The sequence below is a fragment of the Myodes glareolus genome, chromosome 3, assembly GCF_982192425.1.
Source record: "Myodes glareolus chromosome 3, mMyoGla1.1, whole genome shotgun sequence".
Classification (NCBI taxonomy): Eukaryota; Metazoa; Chordata; class Mammalia; order Rodentia; family Cricetidae; genus Myodes; species Myodes glareolus.
The window spans coordinates 28932523-28947619 of record NC_142028.1 but is presented as its reverse complement, the minus strand read 5'-3'; the positions used below and the strand labels follow the sequence as shown (position 1 = coordinate 28947619).

General features: G+C 39.1%; 1 protein-coding gene across 5 annotated transcripts in view; it reads right to left on the bottom strand.

Moving 5' to 3' along the window:
* Positions 1–15097, bottom strand: part of Rimklb (ribosomal modification protein rimK like family member B) — a 50437-nt gene that overhangs the window by 10272 nt on the left and 25068 nt on the right. For all 5 annotated transcript variants that reach the window (XM_087904276.1, XM_048444301.3, XM_087904278.1 and 2 more), the window contains exons 2-5: positions 14540–14765; positions 8934–9164; positions 4428–4514; positions 3510–3713 (exon numbers count right to left, since the gene is read on the bottom strand). In XM_087904276.1, the coding sequence (XP_087760402.1) occupies positions 3510–3713; positions 4428–4514; positions 8934–9164; positions 14540–14714 (697 nt within the window). In that variant the 5' untranslated portion in view covers positions 14715–14765. The remainder of the gene's footprint in view (positions 1–3509; positions 3714–4427; positions 4515–8933; positions 9165–14539; positions 14766–15097) is intronic.

Below are 15097 nucleotides of genomic sequence, written 5' to 3'. Positions count from 1 at the left end.
TTCTTAAGATTTATCCTGCCTGTAACATGGACCAATATCCCTGGGCTGAGAACCTCCCATTTCCACCAGACACCAAAACCTACAAATCACAATCTCTCAAGAGTTTGTAGTGCCTACAACCTGCTGCATTCTTTAGATCAGCTCTACAGAACAATACCTAATACAATGGAAACACCCAAGAGTTGTTAAAACGTTACTGCTTAGGAACAATAATATGTTCAATGCAGATGCAACCATTGTAGGCTCAACTTTCCTGTCCATAAACTCAATTGAAATGACCCTCAAAGAGTGCAGGGAAATGATGAGGACCCCAGGGGACTGAAGTGGAGAAGGACTGAGTATTACTCGATTCCCGCTGATGTAGCAGTGTTGGCTTCTACAGAGTTCTGCTTTCAGGAACCTTTAGGAAGCAACACACACTGAGCAATAACCACCAACTCTGGATTGTTTGGCTGTTTCAGTATTTTAAGTCCTCAGTTAAACCATTTGAGTCCACAAATATGGAAGACTATGTTAAAATGTTGTATAAATATAATTATACTATCTGATTTTTTTAAAAAAATAATTTACTTATTTTTATTTCATGCCCATTTACTTATGCTTTACCTTCGTGTAGGCCTCTGTGAAGGTGCTGGATTCCCTGAAACTGGAGTTACAGGCAGTTATGAGCTGCCATGTGGGTGCTGAGAAAAAACTCAGGTTCTCTGGAAGAACAGCCAATACTTTTAACCACTGAACCATTTCTCCAGTCCACCAGCTGATTTTATATAACAAGGGGAGAAGCCCAGCGAAATTGTGAGTTTGAGGCAGTCTAGTATATAGAGCAAGTTCCAGGCTAGTAAAGCCTACATTGTGAGACACTGCCTTAAAAGTTAATTTAATACATACATAAAATAGGAACAAAAGATGTGGTGCATACTGGGAATATGGCAACCCAAATAAGGCACTCTTTCTCTATGGGTTCTATTCCGAAGAAAAAAGGCTTCTGAGTTCTCAGATTACTAATCAAATAAAGAGGTAAGGCTTGAGCTTTGCTAGTATAGAGTGAGAGTAAGGAACCATCATCTTCACTTGGAGCCTAGCTTTAAGAAGACTAGAAAGCACAGAAGCCTGACAAGACTTCGGGCATAGCAGCTTTGAACATCCATAGGAATGTCATGCATAATGACAAAGTAGACAGACCAATGAAGCTAAATCCTTACTACACATAGGTTGGAAAGATAAGAAGAGTCCAGGAACCAGTACCGTCTCCCATTACCTGGAGGACTAAAGCAATAAGAAATGCTCCAAAAAACCAAAAAATTTGAATAAGCCCATGACAAGATAAATAACTAATAGAAAGAATACTCTGAAGAAATCCAACTTCAACAACAACAACAACAACAACAAAAAGTTGTGGGCCTTTTTGTTTTGTTTTTCAAAACAAGGTTTCCCTGTGAAGTTCTGACTGTCCTGGAACTCTCAGATGAGGTTCGCCTCAAACTCAGAGATACACCTGTCTCTGAAGAGCTGGGATTAAAGGCTTGCACCACTGCACCACTACTGCCCAGCCAAAAAGATTTTCTGAAACTGAAACAAAATGATTAGCAACTCAACATTCAACAGAGGAAACGAGGATAGTACAGTTGTTTTTCCATTAGCACAGTGTCTGCACCTGAATCCACTGCTGTTTCAGCCAGTAATTGTGGCTCCACAGTCACTTTTACGTCTCAACACCCGCCCCTCCTGTCGATGCCACCAAATGTAGTTTTAACTAAACCTCTACTGTTCTATTTATCAATAAGACCTGGGAGTCAACCTCTGCTAGCTCAGAGGTTGAGAAGCAACTAACTGACTTCCCTCTTTGCTGGTATCTCAGAAAGAGAGCATCTTTCTACTCTGCCCACACCAAAGACCACCCTACTCAAAGTCCCTCCCTACTATTTCTGTGCATCTCTCCATCTTCGATTCACTGACTCTGATTGCTGTCAACCAGTTGCTAGCTCTTCCTCATGACCCCCAAGGCTTATTTTATTTTACTAATACAAATGCAAACTCAGTGTTCACAGTATGATTGAACATTGCTGTGAGATAATGCTTTTGTACACTGTAATGATTTATTACTCGTATTGGTTTAATAAAATTCTGACTGGCTAGTAGCCAGGGAGGAAGTATAGGTGGGGCAACCAGACTAAGAGAATTCTAAGACCAATGGGAGAGATGCAGCTGCCAGTCAGTCACCGAGAAAACAAAACATGTAGAAAATGAGGTAATGCCAAGGTCATGTGGCAATACATAGATTAATAGAAGTGGGTTAATTTAAGACATCAGAGCTAATTAATAATAAGCCTAAACTAATAAGCCAAACAGCTTAAAATTAATATAAGCTTCTGTGTGTTTCTTTGGGACTGAACAGCTGCTGGACTGGGCGGGACAAACACTTCTTTCTACAGAATATCCCACAACTTACAGTCATTTATGAAAGTTCAGAGAAGCAGGTGTGGTGAAAAGATAGCTGAGAGGCTGAGGCAGGAGAAAAGTTCAGTCTAGGATACACAGTGAGTTCAAGGCCAGACCCTGTCCCTGTCTCAAATAGAACAACAAAAAACAAACAAAAAGAAAAGCAGAAATAATCAAATATAGAGAGAAGCACAGACAAAAAAACTTATAATGAAATCATAGAACAAAGTAGGAAATCTGGAAATTGAATCAGAAAATAAATCTTCCAGAAGGAGATACTACTCTTATAGAGAACCCAGATTCAATTCCCAGCACCCACATGGAAGCTCACAATTTCAATTGCATTTCCAGGGGATTCAATGCCCTTTTCAGGTCTCTGTGGGCACATGGTGCATAGTCAAAACATATATATTATATATATATATAGAGAGAGAGAGAGAGAGAGAGAGAGAGAGAAAGAGAGAGAGAGACAGACAGACAGACAGAGAGAGCGTGCCAGGCGGTAGCAATGCAACATTTAATCCCAGCACTCAAAAGGCAAAGACAGATGAATCTTTGAGAGTTAAACCCAGCCTGGTCTATAGTATGAGTTCCAGGGCTACACTATGTAGGTGGGGCTACACAGAAAAACCCTGTCTCAAAAAACCAAATCAAACCAACAATAAAAACCACTTTATAACAAAAAAAAAAAATAGAGAGAGAGAAATTTTCTAGAACTTGTAAAACCCAAGTTAACAGTGGGAATGGTAGCCACATGTGGGATCATGTGCCTTTAATCCAAGCACTGGGAGATGTAGCAAAGCCCACTTTGATGGCTCAGTAGTTTAAAGCACTCGTTGCTCCTGCAGAGGCACTAAGGTGACAAGGGGGCAAAAGTGGTGGTGCATGAGTAATATACATACTAGCATGAAAATCTTCAACAGAAATGAAAAAAATTGTTACCACAAAAATAAAATCAGTTCATAATTGGTGAAATCTGATTCAATAAGACAACTAACAGTGACGGTAGGACTACAGTGGAAAGCACAGTCACGCCACATAACAACACAAAGACACTACATTGTCTTTACCTAGTGAACAATTGCTTTGCATCCTTCCATCTGTCGAACAACGTAACATGGTGCCAACGACACGGCCTCCAACAACAATGACTCGTACGTCCTTTCCATGAGACTCTTTAATGTATTTCTGGAATAGATATGGAGCTTCATGCCGAATAAGATGGCTTAGATCAGCTAAATGGTGTTTATCTCGTGCCAAAAAAACAGCTTTACCTAGGATTTAAAAAGAATAAAAATATACAATATATGCAAGTCATGAGACTGTGGATAGTGATAAACATACATTCATGGGTCCCAATATACTCTTTCAGAACCAATTATACTTGTATGCTTTTAGATTATTCTTTGCTGTAACTAAAAACAAAATGATTTAATTATGATTAGTAAGATAATATAAATCTTTATGCTAAGAAATAAGTTTACAGGTTTCTTGTACACTATTAAAGACAGACAAGAATTATGGGTTAATTTAAGTTGTAAGACCTAGTTAATAATAATCCTGAGCTAACAGGCCAAACAGTTTACATATAAGCATCTGTGTGTTTCTTTGGGACTGAATGGCTGAAGGACCAGGCAGGACAGAAACTTTCATCTACACTTGAAGAGTCAAAGTTCAGCCAACTAGGTTTCCTAGAAAGATGTATTTTAAGATTTAAAATGCTTTTAATGTCACTGTGCTTTGGAGAGTGCTGAGTGAGTTCATATTTAAAACATTAAGGGAATATGTATTGCTGAAGTAAAACACTAACTTGAGATTTAGTCATGCATGTAAAATCTCTACCACAACCTCTAACCAGAAAGAAGTATCTCACCAAAGCGAACTTGTAGAAATCCAGAAGTTTGTGATCCCAAACACTTGTTAGTTGCTCTTCAATTGTTAATTTGTAAAAGTGACTTCAAAAGTATGTAGCGCATCAAATTACATACCTCTATGACCCCTTGTGTTCTTCACTACCATTGGGAACTCCAGGACTTCTGCTTCATCAATCATTTTAGCAAAATCTTCATGGCCACCTGGTTTGAGAAAAAAATAAGTATAAGACTAAGTATGCTGGGACCAATTTTAAGCACAGGACAAGAGAGGTGAAGAAATGGACTGACGGCTAGTAAATCAAACCGACCATCCATTAAAAATAGCACCTTTGGGGGCTAGAGATGGCTCAGTGGTTAAAAGCACTGGCTACTCTTCATGATGACCTAGTTCGATCCTCAGCACCCACGCAGCAGGTCTCAGCTGCAGAGGACCCCCACTTCTGACCTCCACTGACATCACTCACCTGGTGCAGAGATATATGCAGATAAAACACCACACACACAAAATAACGTGTATGTGAGAGAGATTATCTGCACCTATTGTTTCACGTGTTCTCCTCTAGTGATTACATGGTTTCAGGTCTCTCTGAGATTCTAACCACTTCTGAAATGACTTTTCTGCTCTCTTTCTGTCTCTCCTGAAGAGGTAACTTCTGCTCTCTCTCCCCCTCCCCACTCCCTCTCTCTTCTTCCCCCTTTCCTTTTCCCTCCATAACCCACTAAATAAACTCTATACCCCCCTCCACCCCACAAAAGAAATGAATTTTTCCGCAGGGTGAGACATAGGGATTTAGTTGTTTTTACTTGTAACTATATAGATTTCCCAGAATGAAATTGTCTGTTTTCTGTGATGCTTGTTCTTGGCCATTCTTTCTGCTGACAATCAGATGGCTGTAGCTATATGAGTCCTCTTAATATTCCATGAACACATCTGTTTTAGTATTAGTGCCTCTGTTTGTAGGACCAGGGATTTAACCCACAGTTTCATACATGTTAAGCATGCACAGACGACCACTGGGCTGTATCTCCAGACCTCTTTTTATTTTTCACTGTAGACAGAGTTTCACTAAGGTGCCCAAGCTGGCCTGAATTCACTGTGCAGTCCAAGCTGTGCTTCAGCATGTGCTTCCCCTGCCTCCCTCCTAAGCAGCTGGGGTTACTGCCCTGTACCACTATGGTGCGGGAGAATTGTCTGTATTCTGTCAATCATGTTTTAAATAAACGCTGATTGGCCAGGCAGGAGGTGTTAGGTGGGAAAACCAGACAGGAAGTGGAAATGATGCAAGGAGAGCAGGAGAATTCTGGGGAAGAGGAAGTTGATTACTCCCACTTCTGCCCAGACCACCAAAGCAGCAGGATGTGATTTGCCCCACTGAGAAAGGTACTGAGCCACATGGCTAACATAGATCAGAAAAATGGGTTAATCAAGATGTGAGAGTTAGCCAGTAAGAGGTTAGACCTAATGGGCCAATCAGCTTTATAATTTCTAGAGATCTCTTGTGTGATTTTTTTTCCTCTGGGACTAAACAACTGGGGGGGGGGCAGGTAGGACAGAAATCCCCAAACAAACAGGACCCTTCATGTTACAGATGGTGCCCACGTGGATAACTGCATCCACAGAAAGCCTGAGAAAACTTGGGAAAGACTAGAGTAAAGCATTTTGGTTTTCAGCCGTAGCAGGAAAAAAGCTGCACTGTTTTAAAATGTCGGCTTTCTGGGCCGTCCAGCCAGGGAAAACTCTTTTCAAGCAGGCAGTCCTGACTATGGAAACACTGTTGCAGCTTGCTTCCTGGCAAGGACCTTGAAACGCCTTAAGAGCTTTTGACTGTTGTTTTCTCCATATTCCTTAGCAAATTAAAGACCCATGTGGTCAGAAAAAGAGAGATCTACAGTAAAGAGAGATTCAAAGAGTAAAAAAACCTCTAAATGGTTTACAATATGCTAAAAATATATGTAGGCTTAAAAAAAAGGTTAAAGCCTTAAAATAAAAAAGCAAGAGAGTAGTTGGGTGTGGGAAGGCAGAAACAGAGGGATCTCTGGGAGTTCAAGGATAGCCTGGTCTACAGAGGGATTCCAGGACAAAGATAAACAGAGAACCTGTCTCAAAAAGCCAAAAATTAAAAGTAAAAAGAAATAGAAGTTAAAATAAAGCTGCATAAAGATGGAAAATATACATAGAATCTTGATACTGTATGCTATTATGCTCTCTTTAAATTGTTTAAATGCTGAGGAAGGAGCAACAGCTGCTAAAAGATGCTTGCTTATAAATGCTGCAGAATCAATCCAAGAAAGGTATTTTGAAAATACCTTGGCTTCAAAATTGAAGTCAAAAGGTATGTTACTTTGGAGAAGGGATTTTGCTTTTGTTTCCACAGAAACGAGAGGCTCTGGATTTATTCAGAGTTAAGAAAAATCACCTTTGATCAAGGAAGGCCACCTGAAAAATCTCCAGTAGGAACAGATGGCCCAGATATCTGAGTTCTTCATCCAGAACAGGTTCAAGACTGCTGCCTGAGATGATCAAGACTCACAGGATACTTCAGTCAGGACTTGATCATAGCCCTAAATTTTCTTTAGGTCCCCATAAGATTATCAACGCCCCAAACCAGCTGGAAGTAGCCTGGAATACTACACCCACATTCCCAAAAAAAAATGGACTATGGATATTTTCCTTTTTTTTTTTAAAAAAAAAGAGGGGGAAGTGGTGCGGGAGAATCGTCTATATTCTGTCAATCATGTTTTAAATAAACGCTGATTGGCCAGGCAGGAGGTGTTAGGTGGGAAAACCAGACAGGAAGTGGAAATGATGCAAGGAGAGCAGGAGAATTCTGGGGAAGAGGAAGTTGATTACTCCCACTTCTGCCCAGACTACCAAAGCAGCAGGATGTGATCTGCCAGCTGGAAAAGGTACAGAGCCACATGGCTAACATAAATCAGAAAAATGGGTTAATCAAGATATGAGAGTTAGCCAGTAAGAGGCTAGAGCTAATGGGCCAATCAGCTTTATAACTTACGGAGTCCTTTGTGTGATTTTCTTTTGGGGGCTAAACAGCTGTGGGAACCGGGCAGGACAGAAAACACAAACAAGCAGACCCTTCATGTTACACCACTAGGTCCAGCATGGTTTTCCTTTCTGTTTATTTGGTTTTGCTTTGTTTTTGGTTATTTGAGACAGGGTTTCTCTGTGTGGCCTTGAATGTCCTGGAACATGCTATGTAGACCAGACTATCCTCAAATTGAGATCTGTCTACCTCTGACTCCCAAATGCTGGGATTAAGGATACATGCCACCACCGCCTGGCTAATCTTACTTGCTTCTTATTGTTTTCACTGCTCAGAAAAAAAAAAGAGCAGCAAGATGGAAAAACTGGTCTACAATTAAAAAAGAATCAATATTATAGAAACTTAAGCCAGGAAAAGGCTTGGGGACATCAGTATAATATGAATATTTGCAATTTACAGAAATTAAGATTATTCACTTATAAAATCTTAATCCCTCACCACTGAAGGTACAGTTTACTGGCTAGTGAGCCTGTTACTCCTTCCCAAAATAAAACCCCAAGAGCATTAGGAAGCCAGCCTTTAAGAGATTCACACCAATTTTGTCCTGTGTAAATACTAAAAGCAGGCAGTAATTATATCAACACATGCACATGAGGTTCAGTCTTTTATAGGAAGACAAATGCATTTTAAAACCTCATAAAATTTCTAAGCGTTCTACTGAACATTATTTGTAGAAAGCTGGGTATAGTGGCACAATCCTGTAATTCTAGCACCAGAGAAGCAGAGGCTGGAGGATTTGAGGAAAGCCTGCTCTACATAGCAAGTTCAGAACAAACAAAAATCAAAAAAGAAAAGGACATTTTTCCAACTAGAAGGGCAGAAAATTAGATAATATTTATAGCAGTGTTACTCTTATGACATGTTTGCTATTGGTAGGTGATCAAGTAAAAGGATTAGAAACTTTTTCAGTTTCATTATGCTGTATAAATTTATTTCACTTTAATATTAATCACATCAAACTGACTTAAAATGATCCTTTGTAAGAGAACAGTTAAGTGCTACTTTAAAGCATACTGCCCATATTCTTTAATGAGATCATTTTCTTAAATTGTATATTAAGTTATGAAATGGTAACAAAGGCAAGACATTAAATATAAATACCAAACAGGTTTCTTTTACCTCAAACCTAAGGGCTGTGGGCTAATTTTTGGCCTATTATTTGATTTTACAATGAAGTTTCATTGGAAAAGAGATATACTTGTTTAAATATCACAGTTAGCATCTGTTATTTATTCTATAAGTTAAATACGGACTAATGATGCAGCATTAGCATATGCATACTTCAGAATGATGCTAGGTGTCTTGCTCTATCACTAGAAAGGCCTTATTACCTGAGACAGTCTCTCCCTCAAAGCGTAGCTGATAACCAACAACCTCCAATGATCTTCCTGCCCACCATCCACAGCACAGTGGTTATAGGGCCATGTGGCCATACTCATCTTTACATGAGTGCAGATGTGAACTCAGGAAGGGTCTCATGGTTGTGAAGCAAGCACTCTTACCTGCTGAGCCATATCTCTAGCCCCCCCACATTAAACATTCTTGTTTGTGATCTCACCGTAAGAAAAAGTATCTGGCAGAGGTACACCATGGCCAGCTAACTCTTGAAATGTCCAAAATTTATTAACACAGTTCAGGATAGCTTGAGGTCTATTCATCAGTCGGCACCCCATCTTCTCTAGGTGGCGCAAAACAGTGATATCACTATCACTCTGCACCCATGGGGTTGGAACTCTCACTACCACCACCTGTGGGTAGGCAGAGATGAGCTCTCCATTGATCCGTAGACCTGAAAAACAGAACAGCAAAGCTAAAACCACAGGAAGAAGTATGCAATAAAAGAGATGGTAGCCTCAATTCTGTAATCCTATCACTCACAAGATTGAAGGAGACTCTCCATGAGTTCAAGGTCAGGACTAGAGAGTGAGCTCCTGGTTTTTCTTTGTAAGTTCTTTATAATTAAAAAAAAAAAATTCAATCACAGGAGAAGGGATCGAGAGATGTTAAGAACAAGGTGTTTGTTGTGAAATTGTGTCTCCTATTAATGTCAGAAGCTCCACCCATTAAGTCTCACCAACATGGCTGTCTAAACATGAGCTGAACAAGGACAACAACAGACATGCTAATGCGGACAGGAGAGCCCAAGAGGCCTCAACCCTAAACAAGACCTATAGGCAACTAAAGAATTGAGAGCCAGAGAAAAGTCTTCCCCAGGAAGAGCACACTAATTAATTTCCCAATACCAATGGTCAGCACTAAAAACACGCGTTAAGTAACATTATAGACTGAGCAGGTTGTGTTTTGTGTATTTAGGAATATGCATGTATATATACATATATATGTACCAATAATTAATGAGGGACAATAATCTGAAAGATCAAGAAAAGATATGAGGGTTTGGAAGGAGGAAATAGAAGGAATAATGTAATTATATTATAATCTTATATTTAAATAGTATTTTTAAATGCAAAAAAGTAATAATATAAAGGAATAAGAAAATACCAAAGCAAGCCAGGCGGTGGTGATACCTTTAATCCTAGCACTTGGGAGGCAGAGGTCAGTCTGAGTTTGAGGGCAGCCTGGTCCACAGAGTTAGTTCCAGGACTACCAGATGATACAGAGAAACCTTATCTGGTAAAACCAAAATAAATAAATAAAATAAAATACAAAAGCTTAGATCTCAAAATCAAATGCACTATGTTGTTAATATTGGATTAGGACAGACATTTATCTCTTTAAAAAGAGCAAAAATTCTAACTGACTTATTAACTAAATTATACATGCCAGAATAAACAAATACACACACATACAATGTATTAAAGGGAAACTTGAGAATAAATTTATTTGCAGATATAAATACAAAATATTCTGAAAGATAAACGACCAGCTTCTGAAGGTGCCTGGGTGACAAAGCAGAGAAAGGTAGAACAGGGAATTTCAACATTGTACTCTGTACAATTTTCTTTCCACTTTGTGTTTTATGTAGGTTTTTATAAGAATTACCCCTTAAAATCTTTTGATTTTAAAATAGCAAATGTTGCTTAAAACACTCAAATATAAAACATCAGGATACATTTTACCTTCCACCCCCCATCCTGGGTGCTGTTAACTTTTTCCATGGTCATCTAAGTATATATAAAGCTCATACTTTTTTTTGGAAAAAAAATCAGAGTTTTGTATATTATTTAACATAAATTTCTCATCACTTAAAATTACATTAGAGATTTTCATTCTCAGTGGCTTTTTAATGGTTGAATTTAAAATGTCATGATTAATCCCTTCCTGAACAACTTTTCATTCTATAAATATTAAGTAATTACTACATGCTACAATTCTCCAAATTCTCAGTATAAATGAATTAAGACAGATTTTTCTTCCTTGTTCTCAAGAGTTCATTCTAGTGGGAAAAGAATTTTATGTTCCATTTTATGGTATTTAGTTACTGTAGTAAATTCTGACAGTGGTCAGTGAGGTGGTATCAACAAGGTGAGGGCAAAAACCTTGAGTGGCATTTCTGTGTTTAAAAGAAAGATACTGGGGGTGCAAGCTACAGCCAGAAATCACAAGCAAAAACAAGAACAGGTCAGGTGCTGCAACTGTGATTTATATTAGAATATAAAAATGACTGATGGCAAAAAGTAAGAACAGAAAATAACATTTTCTAAGTTAATGAGTTTCACACTTCTCTTCAGGTGGTCACTGAGCACTGTTTATAACCCACACCTCCACCTTTTAACTTCTCCCGTGCATAAAAGGGACTTAAGATTCACCACAAAAGAATGAAATGACAAGCATAAAATCTGAAGGTGAATTTCTACATGTTCACAAATACTAATAACCTAGAATTATCTGGTAAGAGAGTCTCAATAAGGGACTGCCTGTGGGCAAATCTATGGAGAAGAACTGTCTTAATTATCTTAACACAGTAGGAAGAAAGACCCAGCTCACTAAAGGCAACACCATTCCCTAGGCAGAATTCCTAGCTGAGCACAAGCAAACAACTGAACATCCATGGATTCACTCTACCCGTGCCTGTGGGTAAGATTAGCAATTTGAAGTTCCTGCCTTGACTTGCCTCCAATGTCGGACTGAACAGCAGGCTAAAAGAAAGCTCACTTCTCCTGTAAGCTGAGGATATTAGCTGGAGTATTTTAGTATGCCAATAGAAGGGTAAGAAATAGTTTGAAGACTCAGAGACAGATGCCAAAGTATCAGATTGTAAAACACTAGGAAGTTGGGCAGAGAGGCTCACACCTGTGACCCCAGCACATGGGAGGGGGCTAAGACAGGAGAATCACCACAACTTTTAGGCTGATCTGAGCTATAAGAGCTCCAAGTCAGCCTAGGCAAGAATGAAATAGCTATGACAGTATAAGACTTTCTATGGAAAAAGCAGAGAGCATGCAGAAACAGACAGAAACAAATAAAAAGTGGTACATACTGAAAACACTAATAAAAAAGGCCTTTGGTAGAAATTTCACTATAATGGACTTAGCAGAGAAATGAATCTCAGAACTTGATAATCATGCCAATCATCCAAAAAAGAAAAATAATTTTCTTTTTCTAAAAGAGATTATCCAAAAACCATAGGAAGGCAACAAGAATTGTAATTCATAAATAGTACAAATCACATGTATCTGAAAAATAAGCATAATATTTTAAATAATAACTATGACTTTTTCTCAAATTAGTGTCAGGTGCCATTTCTGAGCAAAAAGCTCATAAAAACAGAAATATTAATACTATATAAATCACATCTAGGAGGGTCACATGTAGTACCCCATGCCACTAATCCCAACACTGAGGGGTGGAAATGGGGATCGGATGTTTGAGGGCAGTCTGGCCTACAATACTCAATATTATAATCATGTAGAATTGTGGTAGCCTGGTCTACAAGCACCCACATTACAAGCATGTAGAATTGAGGCAGCCTGGTCTACAAGAGCCCGCACCATAAGCATGCAGAACTGAGGCAGCCTGGTCTACAAGAGCCCACGTCATCAGCATGCAGAACTAAGACAGCCTGGTTTACAAGAGCCCACACCATAAGCATGCAGAACTGAGGCAGCCTGCTCTACAAGAGCCCACACCATAAGTATGCAGAACTGAGGCAGCCTGGTCTACAAGAGCCCACATCATAATCATGCAGAACTGAGGCAGCCTGGTCTACAAGAGCCCGCACCATATACATGCAGAGCAGAAATCTACCACTTGTTTGATAAGGGCTGTTTTCACTCTTCTTCCTATTGGCAGGTCAGCTGACACAGAGTCTGACTCAAGTATGTCAAGTCTGAAAACAAGGAGCTTTGTTATCAAACAGGGTGGCTTTGAGATGAATCAGGGATCCTGAAGTTAAAACCAGTCAGTAAAACTAAGAGATAAGCAGGGAAAATATAAAACTGACAGCCCAAGGACAGAAACCCACAGGCAGGTTCAGCCAACCAACTCCACTTTAGTCTAACAGTAGTTTTCTTTTGTTGCTTTGTAATTAATATACTGAGGAAAATGTTCCAAAGGAAATAAAAAAGAGAAAAGAGTTCTTGAAAGCTGTTTCATCACCTTCCTACAAGAGGATGACATTTAATATAGTATACAAGGCTGAAGAGTTGCTCAGCAGTTAAGAATACTTGTTACTCCTCTAGAGGACCAGGGTTCAATTTCCAGCAGCAACATAGGATCCAAAGCACTCTTCTGACCTCCACAGACACCAGGCATACACGTGGCACACATACATACATAAATGCAGACAAAACACCCACAAAATAAATATAAAAAATGTAGAAGACTAAAAATGGAGACTGGAGAGATGGCTCAATGGTTGAGAACACTGGCTGCTCTTCCAGAGGACCTTAGGACCTGAGTTCAACTCCCAGCACCTACATGGTGGCTCATAACCACCTATAATGGGATCTGATGCCCTCTTCTGGCTTGCAGGTATGCATGCAGAACACTCATGAATTTAAAAAAAAAAAAAGACTAAAAATGTCTACATCCCCAAGAAGTCCATAAATGAAGGATCCCTGCCCAAGGAATGGCCCTGCTAACAGTTCATGTGGGTTTTAACAGATGAACTAGCCTAGTTAAGAAGGTGCCTCACAGGAATGCACAGAAGCACGTATTCTGGAAAATTCTAGGTCCCGTGAAGCCAACAACCAGAGTGATGTTCAAGTCTACCTCCCAAATTTTGGTTGCTTAGCAGACATTTTTTAAAGGTTAGAACACCGAAGGCTACCACCTGGTTTTCTTATTTTTGTTTAATATTTATTTATTTTTGTTTGCAGAGACAGGTTCTTTCTTACTCTGTAGCTCATACTGGCCTCACCTATAATGAACCACCATGTCCAGGCTATTTTCTGAACACATGCAAAATATTAGAAATACATCTATCACCAGTTGAATCAAATCTTGTTTTTTTGTTTGTTTGTTTGTTTGTTGTTGGTTTTTGGTTTTTTTTTTTTTTTGAGACAGTGTTTCTCTGTGTAACAGGTCTGGCTATCCTGGAACTCTCTTTGAAGACTAGGCTGGCCTGGAACTCATGAGATATGCCTTCCTCTGCCTCCCGAGTGCTGGGATTAAAGGTGTGCACACTGCTGGGTTTTTTTTTTTAAATAACAAGTTATTTCAATGAATGCTGTAGATATTATGTAAGAAAAATGAAAATAAGAATCACATGGAAACTAATTAATCAACACAATTCCCACTGGTTAATTACAAATTTTCTTACCAGTACTTTAGGGATTTAAAGTTTGTAGATAAGTTAAAAAAAAATTAGTTTTTTTAAAGACACAGTTTCTCAACCGGGCAGTGGTGGCACACTCCTTTAATCTCAGTACTATGGAGGCAGATGCAGGTGTCAATCTGAGCTCTAGGCAAGCCTGGTCTACAGAGTGAGTTTCAGGACAGCAAGGGCTACACAGAGAATCCCTGTCTCAAGGGAAAAAAAATAAGACAGGAGTTAAAGACATATAAAAACTACAAAGTCATTTTTTAAGATTTCCTTTCCACTCTTTCATACATAAAACAATTTAGGAAATACTAGTGCTCCTATGTCTCTGTGAGTGACGGCACTTATGATAAAGCTGTTAGGACTTCACTTCTCATTATTCCAGAAATTTAAACATACCACATTCTAAGCAAAGTCTGAAAGAGTACTTATAGTCTTACCCAGATTTCCTTGCTCAACTGTCAGCACCACCTCGTCCATCACTACAGCCCTGAAGTCCAGTTCCTCCTCACAACATTTGGCCTTCAGAGCACGTAAGATCTCTTTCTGCGGATAGTCTTCTTTGATCCGTCGATCTGTCAAAAACCACAGCTTGGCAGTCACGGAGCTACACATCTCGATCTACTTGCTGTTCCTTTTCTGGATTACTTGAATGTAAACTTTTATCTAGATGGAAAAGAAAATACACATGAGATTGATAAAATCATAAAGACTTCATGAGTTCAAATAAATGTGGTTTTATGCTAATTAAACAAACAAGACATGGAGAGAAATACTTGGGGAAGTAGAGGGAGGGGCAGACACAGGAGGATCAGGAGCTCAATATTTAAGGCCAGCCTCAGTAACCCTATTTAAATAAAAAACAAAGGAGAAATACTATTCCTTCTCTTCAATGGTATACCACTAAAAATCCGAACATCCTCAACAAAGATCTCTCCATCTTCCCCTGAGAAAGCTGGCAGTACAACAGGTCACAAAGCATACTTCCATTACAATTT